The following is a 23,451-nucleotide window of genomic DNA, read 5'->3' as shown; positions in this document are numbered from 1 at the left end:
TAATTAAGAAAATGTGTTGGGTGTAAATTTGTTAATTCTTCAGTTAACTGAATTTGTACTCCTATCTTATTACTCCATTCTTGAATTTTTGTTTCGGGATTTTGATCACAATCAATAAAAAGAATATCTGAATTTGTTGAGAAAGTAAATAATTTGGGTATGTATTGTGGTGGTATTTTTTCCCATTTGTTTTGTTTATTTTTAACCATTCCTTGTCTATATAAAAAATTTTCTTCTAATGAAGGTGGTCCATAAATATATTGACTTTGATAATCATCTTCAACATATGATTGTTTTCGTTTTAATCCAAAATTGTTTTGTGAATTTCTATATAGATTTGAATAAGGATTTTCGTCATCTGAAGAAAAATCATATATTACTTCTGCGTCATTATTATCTGAATTATTTTCTATTTCTGTATTATTTTCATGAATTTCGGATAGAATTTCTAATGCTGTAAATATGGAAGTTTTAATGATGCAAATAATTTAATTAGTGTTTATACTTTTTCTTGTAAAGTTTCCATATTAATAAGTTGTGTGTATTTTTAGAAATGAAATCTTTAGTTTCTTTTTATTAATGAAGTAGTTATTATTAGTGATTTTTCTATTTTTGAGACATATTTAACAAATTAATCTTGTTATCTTATCTTCAAGATTTTTTATTTGTTCTTGTTTCCAATTTATACTATTATTTGTTATATGTATTGCTTCAATGTTATATATACAATTGATTTTCGATATATCAGAATCTAGCTTTAAGTTTAATAGAAATTTTTTAGATTGTTTTAATGTTTTACGAAAAAAAATTAGTTCTTGTTTATTAATATTTAAACTTACAAAACTCATGATTAAACCTTATAAAAACAAAATGATAATGTTCTTCAAAATTACATATAAAGTTTTTCGAATTTAATATAGTGGGGTGATGATATTAAATTTGTAATACGGAGAGTTGAAAATTTTTGTGAAAGATGAATTATGAATTTAACTTCTTGGTACATATTCATAATGATATTAAAACCTTCTTACGACAATTGTTTCAATTGTTGGTGAATTGATTTTTAATATCGATGACTTTTTTAATATGAGTATTTATGAACAGATATGTAAAACGATAAATATTCATTATCATGTTTATGATGTTGCATATGCATATATTCTTATGAACGAAAGATTGAATATGCAAAATAATAATAAGAACGTTACTTAGCTCTGATACCAAAATTAAAGACGTGACGAAATTAATAGAAAGTTAGGATAGAATTATACCTGAATGATGCGTCGAGATGGATTGTTTAAAGTGTATGGATGTTTATATGGATAGGTTTGGATAGGGCTCTGCTATTCAGAAATAGAACAACTATTTTCAACAAAGGAAGAACTTTGAGATTCAACTCAAGTCTTAAACACTCAAACTTAACTTGCTTATTTCTTATGGGCAAAGACCCTATTTATAGGCTCGAAAGAGCCAGTTACAACTATTGTTGCAATCGTATGATTGTAATACGACAAACATATATTTACATTTTATACCCCTAGACTATGGTATCTCCTATTGGTTTATCTTCTTCAGAACTAAGTCCAATATTATATAATGTTCCTTGTGGTAAATTTTGCGGTATTTCTATAATCATTTCTTTATCTGGTATGCATGGTTTTATATTTTGATATGAGCCTTCAAGTGTTTTAAAATATTTTAAGGAATTACTAGATGATTCTGTCATATTTTTAAACTTAATGATCTAATCATTTCTTTAATATCTTTTAATTTTTCATTGTTATTTTCATTAGATGTTGTAGGTTGACATTCCAAAATGGGAGATCTACCTACAATTGTTGAAATTGGAGGTTCTATAATTGAGTTTCTTTTTATTAACGGAGTAGTTATTATTGATTGAAAATTAGTTTCATTAAAAATTCTATTATTATTCATATTTAGTGATTCTAGGATAATAAAGGGGTAAATAATTTATCGATATGAATTCTATCTTCTGTTTTAAACGTGATACTATGATGAGAGTTTGTTAATGCATAATTTATTTGATATGTAATAGTAAATGGATGATTTCCTTTTAACATAAAATTTTGTCTTAATAATTTATATCGTACGGTAATACTATTACTTAGATTTTTATCTTTAAGGCTTAATCCTAGTTGAATATTAATATTAAATTTTATTTTTCCTTTAATTAAATTACATTTTCCTTTTTGCAATAATACTTTCTTGATTATTAATTATACGATCATCTCTTATTTCTAATTCTAATTGTGTATCTAAGTCACAAAAAGTACTTTTTAAAATTACTTGAATAGTTGATACGTGAATATGAGGAATTTTAATTCTATCTATTTCTTTAATATTAGATAATCTATTTCTAATTTGTTGTTTATTTATTATAGGTATAATGATATTTCCTTGAGTTGATTCTATGGGTATTGGTTCTTCTCCTATAATTTTTCCATAATATATAATATTTTTTCTAGAAAAGAAGTTTTTTAGTGTGTTATATCTAAAATTATGTTTTTCGGATAGTGTAAAATTTAATTTTCTTATAGAACTTTTATTGATATTATTTTTATTAATTAAGGCGTCAAAAATATATCCAGATTCATTTCTTCATTGTTAATAATTATTGATGAATTTTCTATTTCTTGAGACATATTTAACAAATTAATCTTGTTATCTTATCTTCAAGATTTTTATTTGTTCATGTTTCTAATTTATATTATTATTTATTATATGTATTGCTTCAATGTTAGATATACAATTGATTATCGATATATCAGAATCTAGCTTTAATAGAACATTTTTAGATTGTTTTAATGTTTTATGAAAAAAAAAATTAGTTCTTGTTTATTAATATTTAAACTTACAAAACTCATGATTAAACCTTATAAAAACAAAATGATAATGCTCTTCAAAATTACATATAAAGTTTTTAGAATTTAATATAGTGGGGTGATGATATTACGGAGAGTTGAAAACTTTTGTGAAAGATGAATTGTGAATTTAACTTCTTGATACATATTAATAATGATATTAAAACCTTCTTACGACAATTGCTTCAATTGTTGGTGAATTGATTTTTAATAACGATGATTTTTGAATCTGAGTATTTATGAATAGATGTGTAAAACGATAAATATTCATTATCATGTTTATGATGCTGCATATGCATATGCATGTATTCTTATGAACGAAAGATTGAATATGCAAGATACGTTACTTAGCTCGGATACCACAATTAAAGAACACCCCCCCCCCCCCCCCCCCGGTATCATACGTGCTTTTCTTTTCATCAATCGTTTTTTTTTTCTTTTACATACAAACTCTCTATATTACACTTATGGTCCCTTTACTTTTGGAGTTTTTCAATTTATTTATAATTATTAACAATATTTTCATTATTCTTGTATAACACATTTAAATGTTTTAATTTTTGGTACCAAACAATAACTTAAATTTTATATAGCCCTATTTATTTAATAGAATAACATACCACTTCATATAACTTTTACAAAATTCAAAAAATAATTCATCCCTTTTTATACAACTTGCAAAACATCACTTTGTTTATAATTTATACAAATTTTAAAAGATAAATCATCACTTATTTTACAACTTGCAATTTCAAAGAATAAAACATCACTTCGTTTATAACTTTTACAAATTACAAAAAATAATTCATCACTTTTTTTACAACTTGCAGTTTCAAAGAATAAAACATAACTTCGTTCATAAACCACCAAGACATAACATGTATGCAGACCAACAAAACTATTCATATTCATATATGAATGAATTTCCAAATGTACTACATCCTTACATTAAATAGGTACCCGATGCCTCCTATTGCGCCACAATGGATTCATTGCAAACATCCATGTGCAGCTGAATGGGTGACCCCGTATATCGAACGGCTAAATATGTATAATCATTATTATCGTTCTAGTTTTAATGGTTAAATATGTATAATCATTATTATCGTTCTAGTTTTAACGTCTAAATATGTATTATAATTATTATCGTTCTAGTTTTAACAGTTAAATATGTATAATAATTATTATTGTTTGAAAATTTAATTACAATGTTGATTAATTATTTATATTGTTTTTTTATTTATAATAATATTTATAAAAAATATACTTATATAATTATATATTTAAAAATGTTATATATATATATATATATATATATATATATATATATATATATATATATATATAAAATAAAAATGTCAAATCTCATATCAGGGGGATAAAAAAAAGGAATAGGGGGCTGATTACTTGTCCCCTTTAGAGATTAGTCGAGACCAGTTAGGACTATAAATTGTAAATAAGTTAAATTAAAAAAATTATGACTAATATTATAAAAAAATTACAACTAATATTATAAAAAAAATAAGTTAATATCACTAATAAAACAATAATACTCTCTCGACTTGGTTTTATTGAAATATAACTTCTTAAAGATGTTAAAAATTAATCGGTTTTGAATGCTTCACTAATTGTCTAGACATGACTAATCGCTAGGTGTCGTCTAGTTGGTCATGTAGTGTAGGAATTAATTAGAAAGTAATCGGGATTTTTAACAACAATTGTTATATATATGACATGACAAATGTAAAAACATGTACGTCCTTGAAGGTTTAAAAACGACCGAAATTAAGACATTACATGAACTTTTAAAATATTTACGAATACATTCACATCCAACTAGTTCTATACTCAAATTCTTAAATTTGTTTTCATAATATAAGTTATCCTTATTTGTATTTGTCTTTCAAAATTAATAGAAGTGTGTTACCAAGTCTCAACTAAACTAACAAAAACAATATATATCTTAAAGTTTGAAATGGGAAAATCTCCATTCATGAAAGTAAAATTTCTTCGTAATCCTAATAAGTATAAGATATGTAATAATAGGGATGTAATTTGGTCAGGAACCTACCAAATCAAACCACAATCAGAAGAACCGAAAAATGAATATGACCAAAATTAGGGACCGAAAACCGGACTAATTATATGAATATGGGATCGGTTCGGTTCAATTATTTTTAATTTAATAAATATAAAGAACCAAAGTGCTCTATCAAGGTTATTAGATCAAAACAATCTTACAATTGTTATTTTGTTGAGTTAATGGAAAGATTATACCGTTGGTAATAATTAATGTTGCACAAGATGACAAGAAAACAATAGAAAAAAAAAAAACCGACACAAGCATTTAATGTGGTTGAGTCGGCGTGCCCTACATCTACAAGCATGAACCAGAGAACTCTTCTATATTACTTGACTCTTTAAAAAATGATTACATTGGAATCCTAACTACTAATATTTTTAATTGTAAAGCCTAGCAACTACCGGGCCAAACCCATATACAAGTAAATCTGGAGTTAAACATGTATAATGACTCTCATGGGCATCTTTGAGGGTGTGCGAGGTGGGCGACCGCACAAGGCCCACGTCATGGAGGGACCCCAATTTTTACATAGGATTCATAATTGTAGACTAGTAATCCAGGTCTGGAAACAAAATTGATTCAAGGGTATCGTCACCAGGAGAAAAGTCAGTTCACCCTCTGATTCTCGCAAATCTAAGTCGGAAGTCCCTATGACATTACTCATTCTCTTGAACCCGCTAATTAAGTCGTTGAGGGTGTGTGTGTTTGATTGTTGATTAACTGATTGTTTCAAAATCAGTGAGCGATATCTGATTCGGAAGTCAAATTTGTAAGTTTCAAGATCCAATAAGATCGCTCAATTTCATATTAGTGATTAATTGATTGTTTCAATTTCAAAAATTATAATCGATTTTCTTATAAATCTGATGCTCACTTGTTGTGCTTCAAAATTAGAATCGACCTACTTATGTTGTTTCTTGTGTGTTTGATTGTTTTAATTTCAATTGATGACGTCTTTTAAAACAAGATTTGAACAATAATATAAATATGAAAGAATTCTGATTTTGCTTCCAAAAACTTGAAGAAATTTGATGACAAATATATTAATTTGTGTTGTATCCGTCTTGAAGTTGCACTTAAATATAGCAAGCAATCAAATGTTGACGTCAATGAACTTAATCTGGAGTTATATTTGGTTGACGAGTTCTTACCAAGTGAAACCACTAACCCACCAATATTTTAAAATATATGAAGAAGTCAATTGTTTTCCTGATGCATATATAGTTTGCTGACTATTCTATTAATTGTTGCGTCTGTAGAAACAAGCTTCTCAAAATTGAAGTTGTTAAATTCCTACTTACGGTCAACAATTTCACAAGAAAGACTTAATGACTCGGAAATGATAAATTTTGAGAACAATATATTTGGTAGATATCGAGAACAATATTTTGGAGAGTATTTATTATGACAAGTCGGTGAAAGCATCGATTCTAAAAATACTATTAGAGCATTGCGATTAATGTAACTATGTAAGATTATATAGTATGTTAACATTCTTTTATTTTTTCTAATAATAATCGACTTATCATAGTATTAACGAACACTACAAGAATAACAGGAAATAGCGACGGCACCTTTAGCAGTGACGACCACTTTTAGCGGCAACATCAAACAAACGCGTTTTTTGTCGCCGCTAAAAGTGTCTGTTGCCGCTAAAGGCTTATGTTGGCGACCCGCGTCATTTCAACCCTAACCGTCGATTTAGGCGATGATCCAACGCTAAAGGTGTCGTCGCTATTGTCTATTCTGGCGATCCACGTCATTTCAACCTCAGCCGTCGATTTAAGCAATGATCAAACGATGTAGGAAACCCCAGATTGTTTTCCCTCCGATGTATCGCCGCTAAAGGCCGCCCATCGCCGCTAAAGATCGTCGACAATAAAATCAGCTTCGCCCTCACTTTCTTCCCTGATCTACTTCTCTCTTCTCTCTGCTAGCCACCATCGATGGATGATCACCGAAATCTTTGATATTTCACCCCTCTTCCTCTCCATTTCCCCCCTTTTTCTTTTCCTTTTCTCTTCTCCCTACTAAAATTGTGTTGATTGTTGGAATTTTGAGACCCCCACCGTTCTTGCCGGAGTATACCGCCACCACCACTATTCATGACGAAATTTTGATAATTTAGATGTATATTTTTATGTGTATTTTGTGTTTGTAGATGTTGATATGTATTTGTATGTATATGTGTATCTTGAGTGTATTTTTATGTATGTATATGTGTTTTTGTGTCATCATATGCGTATTTTGTATGCAAATTTTTATGTGTATGTGTTTTTGTATGTATATGTGTATTTTGTATGTGTATGTGTATTTGTATGTATACAAATACATATAAATAACGGCGACACCTTTAGTAGCGACATATAGTATTAGCAGCGACACGCCTTTAGCGGCGTCATAAGGCAATAGCGGCGACCAAAGAAGCATTAGCGACGAACCAATAGCAGCGACGGGTCGCCGCTAAAGGTATTAGCGGCGACATTTTCGCCGGTAATACTCTAATTTCTTCTAGTGGAATTTTGCTTATATAAAAAAAATATGTTTAAGCGCCCAATTTTATTTTCCGAACAGGACCCTCAAAATCAACGGGATGCCCCTGATGACTCTAAGCCTACTCCAAACACTTATGGTTTCGAAATCAAAATTTTAGTTTTCTTGACTTTATCTTGGGTCATATATATTCGTTAAAGTTCACCAAATTCCAAATTATGATAACAAGTATTTATTGTGATCAAACATACAATATACAACACTCGTCATTCACTCGTAATTACCAATCACACAAAAGCAATATCCAAGGTTATTAAATTACAAAACAAATTAATATCCATGTGCATTAATTAAAGAGCATGAAGCATCACTTGAACACCGTTCTTTGGAATAAGCATCAGAAGATGAACCGGCTCGTGAACATAATTCGGAGATGGAGTAAAGCGAAAGCGCTGCAAGATCATTGCAAGCGCAACCTTGGCTGTATTCGTAGCGAAGTTCGAACCTACACAATTTCGAGGCCCAAAGCCAAAAGGCATGTATGCTGATGGGTTGTTCTTTGTAGCTTTGTTGATCCCTTCAGAAAACCTATCGGGCTTAAAGAGATGAGCGTCCTCTCCCCATATTTTACGATCATGGTGAAGTGCTAAAACAGGAACATGTAGAATCAAGTTGGAAGGAATCGTAAGACTTCCCAATTTAACTTCTCTTTTGTTCTTTCTGATAATAGCCAGTCCAGGAGGATACAGTCGTAGGGTCTCATTGATGATCATGCCAATCTGTATGACATGATATTTAGAAAAAGGTTACATGTGATCATTAATTATGAGGTTAATTAATATATAAGCTAATTAAATTACCGTTTTCAGTTTCGCTATGCCTTCTGATAGCGGGTTTTCTCTCCCAAACAGCTCGAATACCTCCTCTCGTGCTCTTTCTTGCCATTCTTTGTGGACTGACAAAAGAAGAACAGCCCATGAGAGGACAAGCGATGTTGTTCCATCCCCAGATACATAAAACGTTTTACATTCGTCTATGATGTCTTGTGTTGAAAGCTGGTATCGTTCATCAGTGTCGTGATTAGCCTTTACAAGTTGTCCAAGAAAATCAGTTCCCCAAGTGTCTGCATCTACAGCCATGATTTTCTCTCGCTCCTTTATAGTCTTGATAATTAGGTCTTGAATGTTTTTCTGAAGATCATCCGACCTCAAATCATCGCTGCTTTTGAGTATTTTACTGCAAAACACGATGATTGGAACGTATGTATTTCTTTTGTCATGTATGAAAGTTAATTAATTGTTCATAAATGTTTACCCAAGGCCCGGAATAAGGCGAGGATTGTAGTAGTTTCTGCCTGCTATCGTACTCATTTCCTTGAGCATTTCAAAAACTTCCTTTCCTTGTAAGTAACTGCTCCCGAATGCTGTCTTTGAAATCACTTCGGCTGTCAAGATCCTGAACTCGGCATTCACTTCAACCTCACTGCCGGACATACTTTTCCACCTAAGTAGCAGCATCTCTACGCTTTCAACCATGGTTGGGATCATGTTCTACATATACATATAGACCTATTAGTTAATATGTAGAGTTGTATATTTTCTTTCCAAAAATCCAATGTTTTGAAAACTAGAGAGGGTTTTTTACCGCTTTGTTTAAAAATGGTTTTTAGGCTTTAAAACACACTAGTAACAAGTGAACCGGTTTGTCCCGGTTTTCAAAACCATGAAAAGAAAGATAAAGTTAATTTTAATATGTAGTAGCAAATCAAGGATTCAAATTCATATGTGTCCGGCTTAATTGCAATGCATGACAAAGTTAAATAATCTAAGAAGTTCGGAAGTATGTCATATAAAACAAGTATAGTTAAAAAATTAAGATGAAAAATCAAACATAGCTTTAAAAATATTGGTCATTATGTGTCATAATCGTTAATAGAGACATAACTAAATAAAATTGAAAAACAAACAACAAATACAAATATAAAAAAATATACACGCGCATAATCAATTAATAATTAAACAAATAATTCAGAAAAAGTAATGAATTAATATCATATTGAACCTATATATTCAGACTAATTTTTTATCATGGAGTTTGAAAAATAAACTAAATTTAAAAGAAATTACCTAAGTTTTTTCTAAAAAATGATAAGTGTTGTTGATTTGGTTAATCCGAACATTATAAGTACCTTTTAAGTCTCTAAGATTTTTTATTATTAATATTTGGGTCTAGGTATTTTTACAAATCCTTTATTTTTTTCTTTCACTTTACATCTTATACCTTTAAACTTTCAGCACTAAAAGCATGGTTAGCCAACTTTCGTTGTCTTGCCCATTTTTCCCCTTTAGACGTAACAAGACCATCCCCGAGCATTTTCTTATGAAATGATCCGAGATCAGGTCTTTCCAAAGAGACGCTTCGATTGCTGGCAATCTCTTTGATAATCTCCGGGTCTGTGATAACCAATTCGGGTTGAGGACCATACCAGTCAAGAAAATTTTTCCCTGCGAAAAAACAAACTCAAACTCTGTTTAATGATTAGTTCAGTTCAAGTAAGTTGATGCATGACTAAAAATGCATTAACTTAATGCTAAATTGCTAACCGTATAACCGGAACCATATAACGAACTGAGGTTGTATTCTCGGGTATATATCATGTGATATACCAGTGAACAACGAAGTCTTTGCTTGGTCTTTGATGTGGGCAATTTCTTTAGTGTTACCATGAACGAAGCGATATGGGGGTCCACTTATACCCTGGGAACTCATTACACGTTTTATGCGATTTGGAAGCCACCACGTTTTGTGGAAGAACTTAAGGAGACTGTATATGGTTAGAGAGCTAAGAAAAACAAGAACCAGAGCTCCCACATTTGACCACATATCAACAACCTAGATTTTCAACTATGTGTTCTGTTGTATTTGTATAGGATCAGAAATATGAAGAACAAGCGTATATAAGAGCATAACCAGACACCAGTTGTACGGAGACCATTTTGTTATTCGTGATGGCGTGCATGGTGATGCACCATTGAATTGACCATGAAAGGAACTGATAAAATTATTAAGCAGCAGTTGGATAGCTGAATATTTTAAAAGTGTTTGATTGGTACTCAAGTATTACTACAAGGACATGTTAAGTATTTGGTTAGTTTTCTCATTTTTGTATTTTTTTTGGTGTTTATTTTAAAAATAATCACTAAAAGACCAAAATGTGACTCAGAATATCACCAAGTAACTATATTATATTCAGGGGCGGTTTCACTGTGGTGCTCGTAGTGGCACCGACAACCCCTGTTTTTTTCGGATGCAGTGTACAATATTTTGAATTTTTCGTTTTTTCTACTATTTTGCCACTATATGAAAAACAATGTATCACTGGCAATACCTACTACAAAATTCTACGTTTGCCTCTGATTATATTATAAACTACTTATAACATTTATCAAGTGTTATCAGACCTGACTCTTTTTTGATTTAGTTTAAACAAAATAGAATCCGTAATTTAAGAAATTTGTTTTCATCAATGTGGGGATGAGAAGCAAGAAAAGGAATCAATATTCTAATATGTTTGTTTTCTTCTTAAGCTGGTTTAGAAAACTAAAAAATTGAGAGTAAATTGAAAGAGAAGGAAGAACAATATTTTCAAATTTTTTTATTTTTGTAACTGCATGTTTCTCTCTAGAAAATGACATAAATTTATGATCAAACATGCCTTTGTTATTATTTTATTATTTATTTATTTTTTAGGTCTTAGCAGAGGCAAAGCCCAAATCGTTCCCTGACAGAGCAACAATTTTGTTATGAATGTTGATCCCTAAATTGCGCTCTAATTATCATTTTCGTTAATGTGAATATAAAGCTAAACTAAATGCATCACAATGTAAAGGTGTGTTGCATCATTTCAGCTTCAAGTTACTAGCAATGAGAAATGGTGTTAGAAAGTAAGAATATAGTGAGATAGAGAGAAGATGTTTTCTCTCTCATTTGTGGGTCACAACCTCATTCACAGAAGCTCACACCACCATTATGCTGGGTTGGTGTTCCCCCTCCAAACACACACATAAGTAGCTTCCAAGTCAGCATACGCGTAGGCAACTCCACCCATTCCTTTTAGCCCAAGAAACAAAACAATAAATATTGATAGATAATAGATTTCTTTGATTACAAAAAAGATAATTGCATATGAATATATAGAGAATACCTAAACCCTAAGGGCTTGAGGCTAAACCATAATCACTAGTATCCCCTCGTAATTTGATTGTAATGAAACAATTAAAGTGGAAAAATAAACAAAAAATCAAAACAAAAAAACATAGATGAAAACAATGGTAACGACGATGACAGAGCTTTGGCGATGGCGTCTAACATCGACTGCTTATCGTAGAAGAAGAGAGAAGAAGCAGCGGCGAGAGGTGATTCCGTTGAAGAAGAAGAAAGGAGTGGCGATGGTGACGATCATGAAGTTGGCGACAGAGGAGTTTGGAGAAAGAAAGAGGGTTCGAGTGTAACGCCCGCAGATTCGGACTAGTCAATTTAGAGACAATAAACGTCAAAAATGACTTTTTGATAGAAGATTATTTATTCTAAATAATCTTAACCAAGTTATAGTATATGTCATAAGGGTTTCTTACATATAAAGAACGCCGAAATCCGAGTTATAACGAATAAGTTATGACCTGTCGAAGTTTTACAGCAAAACCGACACGACACCGAGAATCGTAAAAAGTGAGTTTGCGATAAAAATAATTTTATATTTAGCGATCTAAACGAAAGTCATAGTATACATTAAAACGAGAGCGTGCATAAAAAGAACGTCCAAATCTGACTTTGTATGAGAAAGTTATGATTTTTCTAAGATTTCGCACAGTAGTACACAACCTGAAATTCAAATTTTAGATCGATCAGTTTTTAGCCGAAACAATCTAAACGAAAATCCAAGATCTCGTTAATAAGGGCTCAATGATAAAAAGACAGACGAAAACGGATGTTGGATGACAAAGTTGTGAATTTTTAACGGACTTTACGTATCCAGACCTGTGAAAATATAACTTTAAAAATAAAGTCAAACTTAGTTGACGAAGTCTAAATGAAAATTGTAGAGTACATCTCCACCAACGCATGGATATAAAGAACATCGAAAATGGAGCTCGTATGCGAAAGTTACGGAATTTAGAAGTTGGAAGAGGCTGTTGCGATGGTACATGTGTACGCCCCACGTACAAAAAAAGAACGCCCCGCAGTCTCTCATATTTGGCCTAGAAGAGTACCACGTCGCCCCATCCGAAGTCCGACACGTGCCCCCTCGTATGTGCAGCGTACCTGCGAGCGCCCAACATACCGAGGACCAGGCCCCCTATAAAAGGGATGTGAGGGCTGCCACTTTTCTTCACACCATAACCCTTCTCTCTCTATATAACTTCTCTCTAAATCTCCCTCAACCTCTAGTACTTCCCAAGTGCTATGAGGCAAGCTTTGAAGCGCCAGAAGGCTCCAAGAAGAAGAGTTTTTCGGCTCGGAAGTTCTGCCCCGGCAGAGCCCGGTTCCTAGCTAAACCTCCCGGTAAGTGAGATATGCTTACCCTACCTTAAGTATAGCTTATGTTTAAGTTTATTATTGTTATTATGATCTTATAAACAATAAATATATTAGAAAATATAATATACAAAGTGTTATTATAATATCTTTTAACCGCTCGCGGTACGGGAAATCTGGTTTGAAGGACCGCATATGGTTGTTGGATTTCAAAAGTGTTATAATGCCAAAATGGTCTTGCCCTCCGGTGTTTCATGTCTAGCCCCTGTTTGTACATAGTGGTTGAAAAGTATTGTTTAACACTTATAAAACAATATCGCTCGTAAATAGTCGAAATAAATATTAGACTAAAATCTAGCGGTAATGATATTAGGTTTCGTCGAAAGAAAAGACGATTGTTAGAAGCGAAACATCGTCCAAATTTCGAGTCATCACTTTAACAAGTGAGTGCATAGTTACTTTCATCTTACACATAGATATGAAGTATTTAATATAAATTATGTGCTAAGTGTGCATATTATATGTGTTCTTGATATCTATATTGGATGAACAAAATATACATGTTTTATTTGATTTAAACTATATATGTATTTTATACTTATAAAATTTTTAGGTAAAGATGGGTAGATGAATGATGAATGATGAAAGATGATATAGATGAACATTGGCAACTATGGACTTGGTGCCCTATATATGAACATTGGCAGCTGCGCTACAACCTGTAAATGTTTTTTTTTGAACTACGATGTACTCTAAACATCCTGGCAGCTGCGACTAAATGATAATATCAGCAGTTGCGTCTAGTAGAGAACATCATAATCATGGCAGTTGCGCCTAAATGATAATATTGACAATTGTGCCTAATAGATAACATTGGCAGTTGTGCCATTGGCAGCGATGGACTTCGTGCCTATTCCTTAAGACAACCCTTAGGAATGAATATATGAAGAATAAATGATCCTTAGGGTAGATCCTTAAGTACAAATAAGATAATTGAGATGGGTAATTGGGTTAATTGTTTGATGATGAAACATAATAACTTTATTATTGTGGGTTGAAAAACCCTATGTACTCACTGGGTTTCCCAACCTGACCCACTCAGTTTATTTGTATCATAGGTGTGGATACGAAGATACATTACACTGAAAGATTAAAGGAGATGTAAATCACTAGTGTAAATGAATGTAAGGTCTGTTTATGCTTATGTTTCTATATTGACGATGTAACGACCGAAAAATACAACCAATTTTAAATTTTTCAAAAATAGCTCGATTCCATTAAATCTTTACAAAAAGGTTTTCAATACAAAACATTTAACGTATTCCCAGAATCACATTACTACAAAATCATGAGGAGCGGTACGATCACACCTTCGCCTTGCCACAGTCTCCTGAAGAACCTGAAAAACATAAAACCACAACTGTAAGCCCGAAAGCTTAGTGAGATATCCCCAAAATACCAACCACATACACCATACACGCATAACATGCCACAACATATTTGATCACAGAACAGCCATAAACCTCGAGTCTACAGTGTGATTGGTCCGCCCGCACCGGGCCTTCAATCCACCTGGTCCACTCTCCGAATCTAACCACATACATCGAGTCTGCAGTGTGATTGGTCCGTCCACACCGGGCCTTCAATCCACCTGGTCCACTCTCTGAGTCTACATTATGACTGGTCCGCCCACATCGGGCCTTCAGTCTGCCTGGTCCACTCTCCGAGCCTCGGCACGTCTGGTCCGCCCTCTTGGGGCCTACAGCCTATCCGGACCGCTCGCTGGGCCTTCGGAACAACCGGTCCGCCCTGGGTATCTTGGCCTACAGCACAAAGCAGGACCCGCCTCAACCCAACTCCAGTCCAAACAACCATGTGCACATATACATACAATCATATAGCAAATTCATAGTCAACAAGTAGATCAAACAGATCACATAACATATCATCATCCTAACCAGGATACCAACCTAACAGGTCACTAACATAGCATCTCCCTATCTCTCAAGATACCGATCTCAATCAGGTCTCTAACATATACCATCCTAGCTCACAGGATGCAAACATATCAAGCAGTAACATAACAACAACTACCCGGATCTCAATCCGATAAGGGCCGGCCTTGGTGCCTTAGACCCTGTTGATATAGTGAGGATAACTCACCTCGAAACTGTCGGCTGAAAGGATAAGATCCCGCTGCTCCAAGCTCCGACACGAACTCCTCCACTGAACACCAACACACTCAACTCAATAATTACCCTTGATTACCAAAATACCCCTGAAAGACAACTGGTCAACCTTTGGACAAGGTCAAAGTCAACCCCTGACTGACTCTACTCGCCGAGTCAACCCGATGACTCGCCGAGTCCCCATACTCAGAACTTCCCTCAATCCGTGACCTAACTCGCCGAGTCACCCCGAGACTCGTCGAGTCTAACAACTCTGAGTCCACTCGCCCATAACTCACCGAGTCATCCCTTGACTCGCCGATTCTCGACTCAACCAAAAAATATTGGGACTCTTCGACAAGACTCGCCGAGTCCAAGAACAGACTCGCCGAGTCTAAGGCTATCTTCAACCTACTCGCAGAGTTGTTCATACAACTTGCCGAGTTCCAGGCCATCTTCATCCAACTCGCCGAGTTGTTCTTCCAACTCGTCGAGTTCCAGCTCATCTTCAAGCAACTCGTCGAGTCCACCCATGTGACTCGCCGAGTACCACCGGTCTGAATCCATACAGAAGCACTCCAGGCCATGCAATTGTTCCAAAACATAGATCTAGCCTCCTACAACCCATCCATCACGTAAAGTGGCAAACTTTACGTGAATCCAAAGAGATCTAGGCCTTTAACACTTTAGGGCTAGGGTTCGGGACATGATAGCTTCACTACACACTCAAACACAGGGACTTTCAGGCATTCTAACCCTTCTCCACTCCAGATCTGAGGTAGCAACCTCAGATCTAACCTCTAAACCCCAAAACACCAAAAGATAAGCTCCCCTTAAACTCTAAAATGATGAATCCAAGAATAACAGCCCAAGGACGAGATATTACCTCAAAAGAACGCCCCAACTGCAATGGAACTCGAATCCAAGCAAAGCCCCTTGCTCCAAGCCTCCTACCCTTCAAGATTTCCTCAACAATTGCTTCTCCAAGCTTCCCAATGCAATATGATCACTCACACACGAAGGCTAAGGGTTTCTGGACTTGAGGATGAGTAAAGAGGTTGGGGGAATGAATGTTATGTTCTTTATATAGGGCTCAACCCCGAGAATTAGGGTTTTCTCCACTCAGCGCCTACTCGCCGAGTCCATCTTACTGACTCGCCGAGTCGGCTACTTAACACGCGACCAAGTCGCGACTCTACTCGCCGAGTCGCTCTTTCCCAATCTACTCTTTTAGCCCTTCAACTCTACTCTTGATATTTCGGGATGTTACAATTCTCCCCCACTTAAATTAGGCTTCGTCCTCGAAGCCTACGACAACACAACTCTTAGAAATACTCCTGTCATGCACCACCTAGCATTAATCCAACCAGGTTTCTCAAAACACAACCATAGAACCAGAACTCGTTTTCTCCTTCCTTACGGTGTCCTGACCACTGTCTCGAGCCGGGCACCGTCTATACCCTCTGATAATCACACTCAACAACCGAGAATTACCCAAGATGCATCACTGCTCCAAATCTCAACAATCACTCGACCATATGGGCTAGAAAACCATGAACCATCGGATCCCCGATCCGAATCTCACTCTATCCATTTCATGTCGACGGAAAGACCCATTCTTTGATCTCAGAGCAACTCTCACGAGTTCTCCTCTTGCAATCACATACACATGCTGAACTAGCTCTAGCACCCTCAGGTTGGGAAAACCCGATGCACTGATGATATCCTCAAACATCCCCTAGGATGAACCACTAATACGTACCCAATACCCTGATCAGAATCACACTGAGAGCCCAAGACTCTCTCCCTGCATCCCTTCCGAGCCTCTTGGCTCTACACCTGCGGAATTCCCTCTGCGACCTCAGCAGACATCCCAAACCAGATGAGCTTCTATTCCACTGCCGCAAACACGCTGCTCAATAACCATACCCGAATTACTCTAATCATAACTCTGCTCTGCCGCTTTCACTTCCGTGAACTTGCACTCCCTCTCGGAGTTACACACCTCTCTCTTTTCCTTTACCAAGGAATCCACTTGGCCACATTGTCACTCCGACAAGTGTCACGGTGCTTGCCCAACACTACACCACCCTTTTATAGCGTATCCGCTATCCATCCAACACACATACTCTGACTCTCATCGCAGGGACTCTCAAGCCCATGCACCATCTCAACTAATCAAGATCACTACCCGGGGCCAGACCTTCTAATGCAATCACACTGCAACATACACAATCCATATCCTCGAACCGTTCCAACAATACCTGCAGAGTCTTCAGCATGACTGGACCGCCTCACCAGGCCTTCAGCCAATCTGGACCACTCTCAGAACCTTTAGCCAATCTGGACCGCTCTCAGTGCCTTCAGTTTGGCTGGACCATTCTCCGAGCCTTCGGCCTGACTGGTACGCCTACCGGCCTTCAGTCTATCCGGACCGCTCAACTAGCATTCATCATTCCGAGCTATCACTCCTGGAAATCCTCCCATGCGTACTGTTCTAGACCTTTAAGGGTTCCGAACTCTGTCTCAATCGCACATGCTCGATCCCGGCCTGCTCCCAGGCCCTCCACAATCGAATGCCCTAGGTCTGTATCCCGCCCTGCATGCCCGACACTTGCTCCTATCAGCCTATACTCTGGGTTGACAGAACACTGCTGAATCCCAACAGCTAAGCACCCTCAAATACTCATCGATCTCCCAGAGAATTCTCCAATTCTCCCCCACTTGTAGCATTGATTAACAGCCACTGGTCGTCATCACCGACCTTCCAGAACAACTCTGCACAAAGAAAATACTTACACGCGGACTGCTTCCCACAAGCATAAACGACATTAACGAGATCTCACATCAACACCGATTAACCCGCTCGAAAGAGACTCAATCTGCATCTAACCACTCCTCAGAAAGCAGATGCTACCCGGTCTTCAAACCAATGCCAGGTTCCCACTAATAACTCTCATGGATGATAACCAACGAAATTCCCAAAACAATAACCCATAACCAAACCACAACCCTCAAAACAATGAATACCACATTGAAAACCACAAAAAGATACCAGCACATAAACAATACACCACAATAATCACAAGATAACAAGATATCAAGAAAGAAACATACCCGCAGCTGCATCTAGCACTGCTCTAACCTCCTCTGCTGCAAGCTGATAAGCACGACCCTGATCCCTTGGGGGCTCCGCTCCACCCTGACCTCCACCTATAATCCTCAATGTGGCCGGTGTTGGAGCCTGCACCGGTCCTGCAGCAAACTGTGGACAGTTGACCCTCAAATGTCCAACCTAATGACAATGATAACAAATCCTCAAATCCCAAACCGGCGCTGACTGCCGACAATCCCTCGCATAGTGCCCCTCCTTTCCGCACTTGCGGCATGCACCACCGGACCTACAAACTCCGGTGTGACCCCTCCCACACTTCCCACAAGTGTGGCTGCTCAGATCCCCCATTCTAACATCAACGGTCTGGGACCGTTTCGGCGCCGGTTGCGACTGCACCGGAGCCTGCCTCAGCTCACGCAACTGCAACTCAATCTCTAACTCACGCCGCCTAGCGGCCTCCTGCAACTCCAACAAGGTCTCGCACCTCTGCGCAGACATAAACTGTCTGATGTCCCTCTTGAGCATGCTCAGATATCGAGACATCTGAGCCTGCTCCGAAGCGAACTCTGGGCAAAACATCGCCCTCTCAGTGAACATCCTGGTGATCTCAGTCACCGACTCTGAACCCTGCTTCAGCTCAAGGAACTCCTGAGCCAATCTCTCCCTCTCAACTTGCGGAACATAACGAGTGCTGAACATTTCTCTGAACTGATCCCATGAAACCGCAGCCCTCTGCGCATCCGAATATGACACCGTGGTCAATCTCCACCAATCCTTCACCCCGAGCCTCAACAGGTTCAGAGCACACCTCACCCTCTGATCAGCAGGGCATGAACATGTGAAGAAACACCCCTCCACGTCTGATAACCATCTCATAGCGATGATCAGGTCCTGAACTCCATCGAAGGTGGGAGGCTTCGTATTATCGAAGTCCCGATACTGAAAGCCCCGACCAGCTCCTCCCCCTGCTGCCGCTACAGCCGTTGTAGCCGCCACGACAGCCTTCTCTGCAAGAGCCGCATAGCGCTCATCAAAATACTCAACCATGGCGGTCTTGATCGACCCAAACAGCTCCGACAACTCAGCCCGGAACAACTCAGCAATCTCATCATGCAGGATCTCATGAATCCTCGCATCCAACTCGCACGTGCTCATCTGACCGATAACCTCGGGCGGTACCGATCCGCCCGAAACTCTCTCTCCTGCTCTCGATCCTAATCCGGATCCACTCTCATCATGCCTCGGAATCTCCATACTGAAAAACACCACACAAAATCTCAGACTCTTCCCACATCCTGGGATCCAACTCTCTCTCAACCCACCCTAGAGATCATGGTTTCCCTGATACGCGTATGGGTCTTGTGCTTTCAGTAGTACGGGCCCATACTACCTTCCACACCTACCCATATTTGTATGAAGTACTACCACAACACCCTAGAGAAACATGCATAACAACACTCAACCCTCACCACTAAAGGAACACTGAAAATCTCCCATAAGGAACCCTAGGCTACAGGCATCACAAATCAGGCAACATTATCATGACATCCTGAAGATCCCTAGCCTATCACTAGCATGCTGTTCTATAAAAGCTCAAAAAAAACAAATAACATGCATGGTATTTTGGGGTTACTTACTGGCTCCGGCTGATCGTACCTCCGCGTCCTCCCTTACTCATTTTGAAAACCATTTTAAATACTCTTTTGAAAACTCTCCTCGATTTGAGACTGGAGTCACACGAATGTTCCTCCAATTCACTCAAACCAAGGCTCTGATATCAACTTGTAATGAACGAAAAATACAACCAATTTTAAAATTTTCAAAAACAGCTCGATTCCATTAAATCTTTACAAAAAGGTTTTCAATACAAAACATTTAACGTATTCCCATAATCACATTACTACAAAATCATAAGGAGTGGTACGATCACGCCTTCGCCTTGCCACGGTGTCCTGAAGAACCTGAAAAAAACATAAAACCACAACTGTAAGCCCGAAAGCTTAGTGAGATATCCCTAAAATACCAACCACATACACCATACACGCATAACATGCCACAACATATTTGATCACAGAACAACCATAAACCTCGAGTCTACAGTGTGATTGGTCCGCCCGCACCGGGCCTTCAATCCACCTGGTCCACTCTCCGAATCTAACCACATACATCGAGTCTGCAGTGTGATTGGTCCATCCGCACCGGGCCTTCAATCCACCTGGTCCACTCTCTGAGTCTACAGTATGACTGGTCCGCCCACACCGGGCCTTCAGTCTGCCTGGTCCACTCTCCGAGCCTCGGCACATCTGGTCCGCCCTCTTGGGGCCTACAGCCTATCCGGACCGCTCGCTGGGCCTTCGGAACAACCGGTCCGCCCTGGGTATCTTGGCCTACAGCACAAAGTAGGACCCGCCTCAACCCAACTCCAGTCCAAACAACCATGTGCACATATACATACAATCATATAGCAAATTCATAGTCAACAAGTAGATCAAACAGATCACATAACATATCATCATCCTAACCAGGATACCGACCTAACAGGTCACTAGCATAGCATCTCCCTATCTCTCAATATACCGATCTCAATCAGGTCTCTAACATATACCATCCTAGCTCATAGGATGCAAACATATCAAGCAGTAACATAACAACAACTACCCGGATCTCAATCCGATAAGGGCCGACCTTGGTGCCTTAGACCCTGTTGATATAGTGAGGATAACTCACCTCGAAACTGCCGGCTGAAAGGATAAGATCCCGCTGCTCCAAGCTCCGACACGAACTCCTCCACTGAACACCAACACACTCAACTCAATAATTACCCTTGATTACCAAAATACCCCTAAAAGACAACTGGTCAACCTTTGTACAAGGTCAAAGTCAACCCCTGACTGACTCTACTCGCCGAGTCAACCCGATGACTCGCCGAGTCCCCATACTCAGAACTTCCCTCAATCCGTGACCTAACTCGCCGAGTCACCCCGAGACTCGTCGAGTCTAACAACTCTGAGTCCACTCGCCCACAACTCACCGAGTCATCCCTTGACTCGCCGATTCTCGACTCAACCAAAAAATATTGGGACTCTTCGACAAGACTCGCCGAGTCCAAGAACAGACTCGCCGAGCCTAAGGCTATCTTCAACCTACTCGCAGAGTTGTTCATACAACTCGCCGAGTTCCAGGCCATCTTCATCCAACTCGCCGAGTTGTTCTTCCAACTCGTCGAGTTCCAGCTCATCTTCAAGCAACTCGTCGAGTCCACCCATGTGACTCGCCGAGTACCACCGGTCTGAATCCATACAGAAGCACTCCAGGCCATGCAATTGTTCCAAAACATAGATCTAGCCTCCTACAACCCATCCATCACGTAAAGTGGCAAACTTTACGTGAATCCAAAGAGATCTAGGCCTTTAACACTTTAGGGCTAGGGTTCGGGACATGATAGCTTCACTACACACTCAAACACAGGGACTTTCAGGCATTCTAACCCTTCTCCACTCCAGATCTGAGGTAGCAACCTCAGATCTAACCTCTAAACCCCAAAACACCAAAAGATAAGCTCCCCTCAAACTCTAAAATGATGAATCCAAGAATAACAGCCCAAGGACGAGATATTACCTCAAAAGAACGCCCCAACTGCAATGGAACTCGAATCCAAGCAAAGCCCCTTGCTCCAAGCCTCCTACCCTTCAAGATTTCCTCAACAATTGCTTCTCCAAGCTTCCCAATGCAATATGATCACTCACACACGAAGGCTAAGGGTTTCTGGACTTGAGGATGAGTAAAGAGGTTGGGGGAATGAATGTTATGTTCTTTATATAGGGCTCAACCCCGAGAATTAGGGTTTTCTCCACTCAACGCCTACTCGCCGAGTCCATCTTACTGACTCGCCGAGTCGGCTACTTAACACGCGACCAAGTCGCGACTCTACTCGCCGAGTCCACCCATGGACTCGCCGAGTCGCTCTTTCCCAATCTACTCTTTTAGCCCTTCAACTCTACTCTTGATATTTCGGGATGTTACAGACGATGACATCCCAATGTTTTAATATAAACAAATTACATTTCTTTGGAAATGCTTTGATAATATGTTTATTATGTTTTATGGGAACAAATTTTGCAATGTTATTCTTTAAAATGAATACTCTGATTTTCAAATAAGCATAATTTTTTTTAAAATGACCGTGAATTTGGGAATGTTACAACGAGTTGCGGCGGAAGGAACTAATTACGGCGAGCTCGACGATTGTAGTGTTGTGAGAGAGATAGAGATGAATGTAGATCAGAGACTTCCTAATGCATAAGGTGTCATCGAAGGGAGGCAACAGTAACAAAGGAAAAGGGATATGGAGAAGAGAGACTAGCTGATGAGAAGGGATCATCCAAGGATGAGGCAAGAGACTTATAGGTATCGTCCATCCGAGGAGGAGGCATAAGCAGAAAACAATAAAAGAAGTCGAGAAAGGAGCTCTGGTTTGGTGTCGGCGGGTGTATTATTATTATTATTATTATTATTATTATTATTATTATTATTATTATTATTTAGGATGAGAAAGAATAAAAGAAAAAAAAATTAAGCAAGGCACCTCCGACGACTATTAGAGAAGATCGTCAAAGGTGGAGGGCGGAGATTGCAGGGCTGCGATCACTAATAGGGTTTTAACCTAGAGAACTAATACCATGATAGATAATATATTGGTTTGATTAATCAAAAGACAATTACATAGAAACATATAGAGAATACCTAATCCCTAAGGGGCTTAGGTCTAAACCCTAATCGCTAACAAATATAAGTAAAAAGGTAGGGTTTCAACAACAATAATAAGCGGTGAATATAATACCTTTTACTGGTGAAAAAGATATTTGAGTAATGGTATTCCTCTTTTCTAACCACCGAGAACGAACATCATGTGATGGAGGTTGAATCTTTTGAAGAAGTAATGGCTTCAAAATTAGTAAGAGAATCCTACAACCATATTGTTGCTGGTTTCTTGGAATCATTTTGTAAGTTTTTGTCCGGATGAGTCATTTTGTAAGTTTTTGTTCGGATAAATGGTGTTTAAAAAGATTTATGTTTACTAAAATAATAGGGTTATCTATAAACATCATTTAATATCAATTCCATGATATGATTTCTATTCTAGTTTTGACTAGATTGATCATCCTACCATCTAAT

The 23,451-nt window shown here is 37.6% G+C and overlaps 1 protein-coding gene across 1 annotated transcript; it reads right to left on the bottom strand.

The window, feature by feature from the left end:
• Positions 1–7,674: 7,674 nt before the first annotated feature.
• Positions 7,675–10,414, bottom strand: LOC145054375 (cytochrome P450 CYP749A22-like). Its single transcript, XM_079002543.1, has 5 exons — positions 10,062–10,414; positions 9,739–9,962; positions 8,773–9,008; positions 8,319–8,694; positions 7,675–8,237 (listed from the first exon to the last, which is right to left on the bottom strand). Exons 1-5 carry the CDS (start codon positions 10,339–10,341, stop codon positions 7,809–7,811), a joined length of 1,545 nt encoding a protein of 514 aa, XP_078858669.1. The 5' UTR covers positions 10,342–10,414; the 3' UTR covers positions 7,675–7,808.
• Between the last annotated feature and the right edge of the window lie 13,037 nt (positions 10,415–23,451).

Source organism: Lactuca serriola, chromosome 5 (genome assembly GCF_051521515.1).
Source record: "Lactuca serriola cultivar US96UC23 chromosome 5, Lser_US96UC23_V15, whole genome shotgun sequence".
Classification (NCBI taxonomy): Eukaryota; Viridiplantae; Streptophyta; class Magnoliopsida; order Asterales; family Asteraceae; genus Lactuca; species Lactuca serriola.
This window is presented reverse-complemented; position numbering and strand designations above follow the sequence as displayed.

What these genes read in the sequence shown, in the direction of transcription:
- LOC145054375 (XM_079002543.1), bottom strand. Translation starts at nt 10,341, where the DNA reads ATGTGGTCAAATGTGGGAGCTCTGGTTCTTGTTTTTCTTAGCTCTCTA. An exon ending in TTAGTGCTGAAAGTTTAAAG is followed by an intron (nt 9,009 to 9,738) that starts GTATAAGATGTA and finishes ATGTATATGTAG; the next exon opens with AACATGATCCCAACCATGGT. An exon ending in GCATAGCGAAACTGAAAACG is followed by an intron (nt 8,238 to 8,318) that starts GTAATTTAATTA and finishes CATGTCATACAG; the next exon opens with ATTGGCATGATCATCAATGA.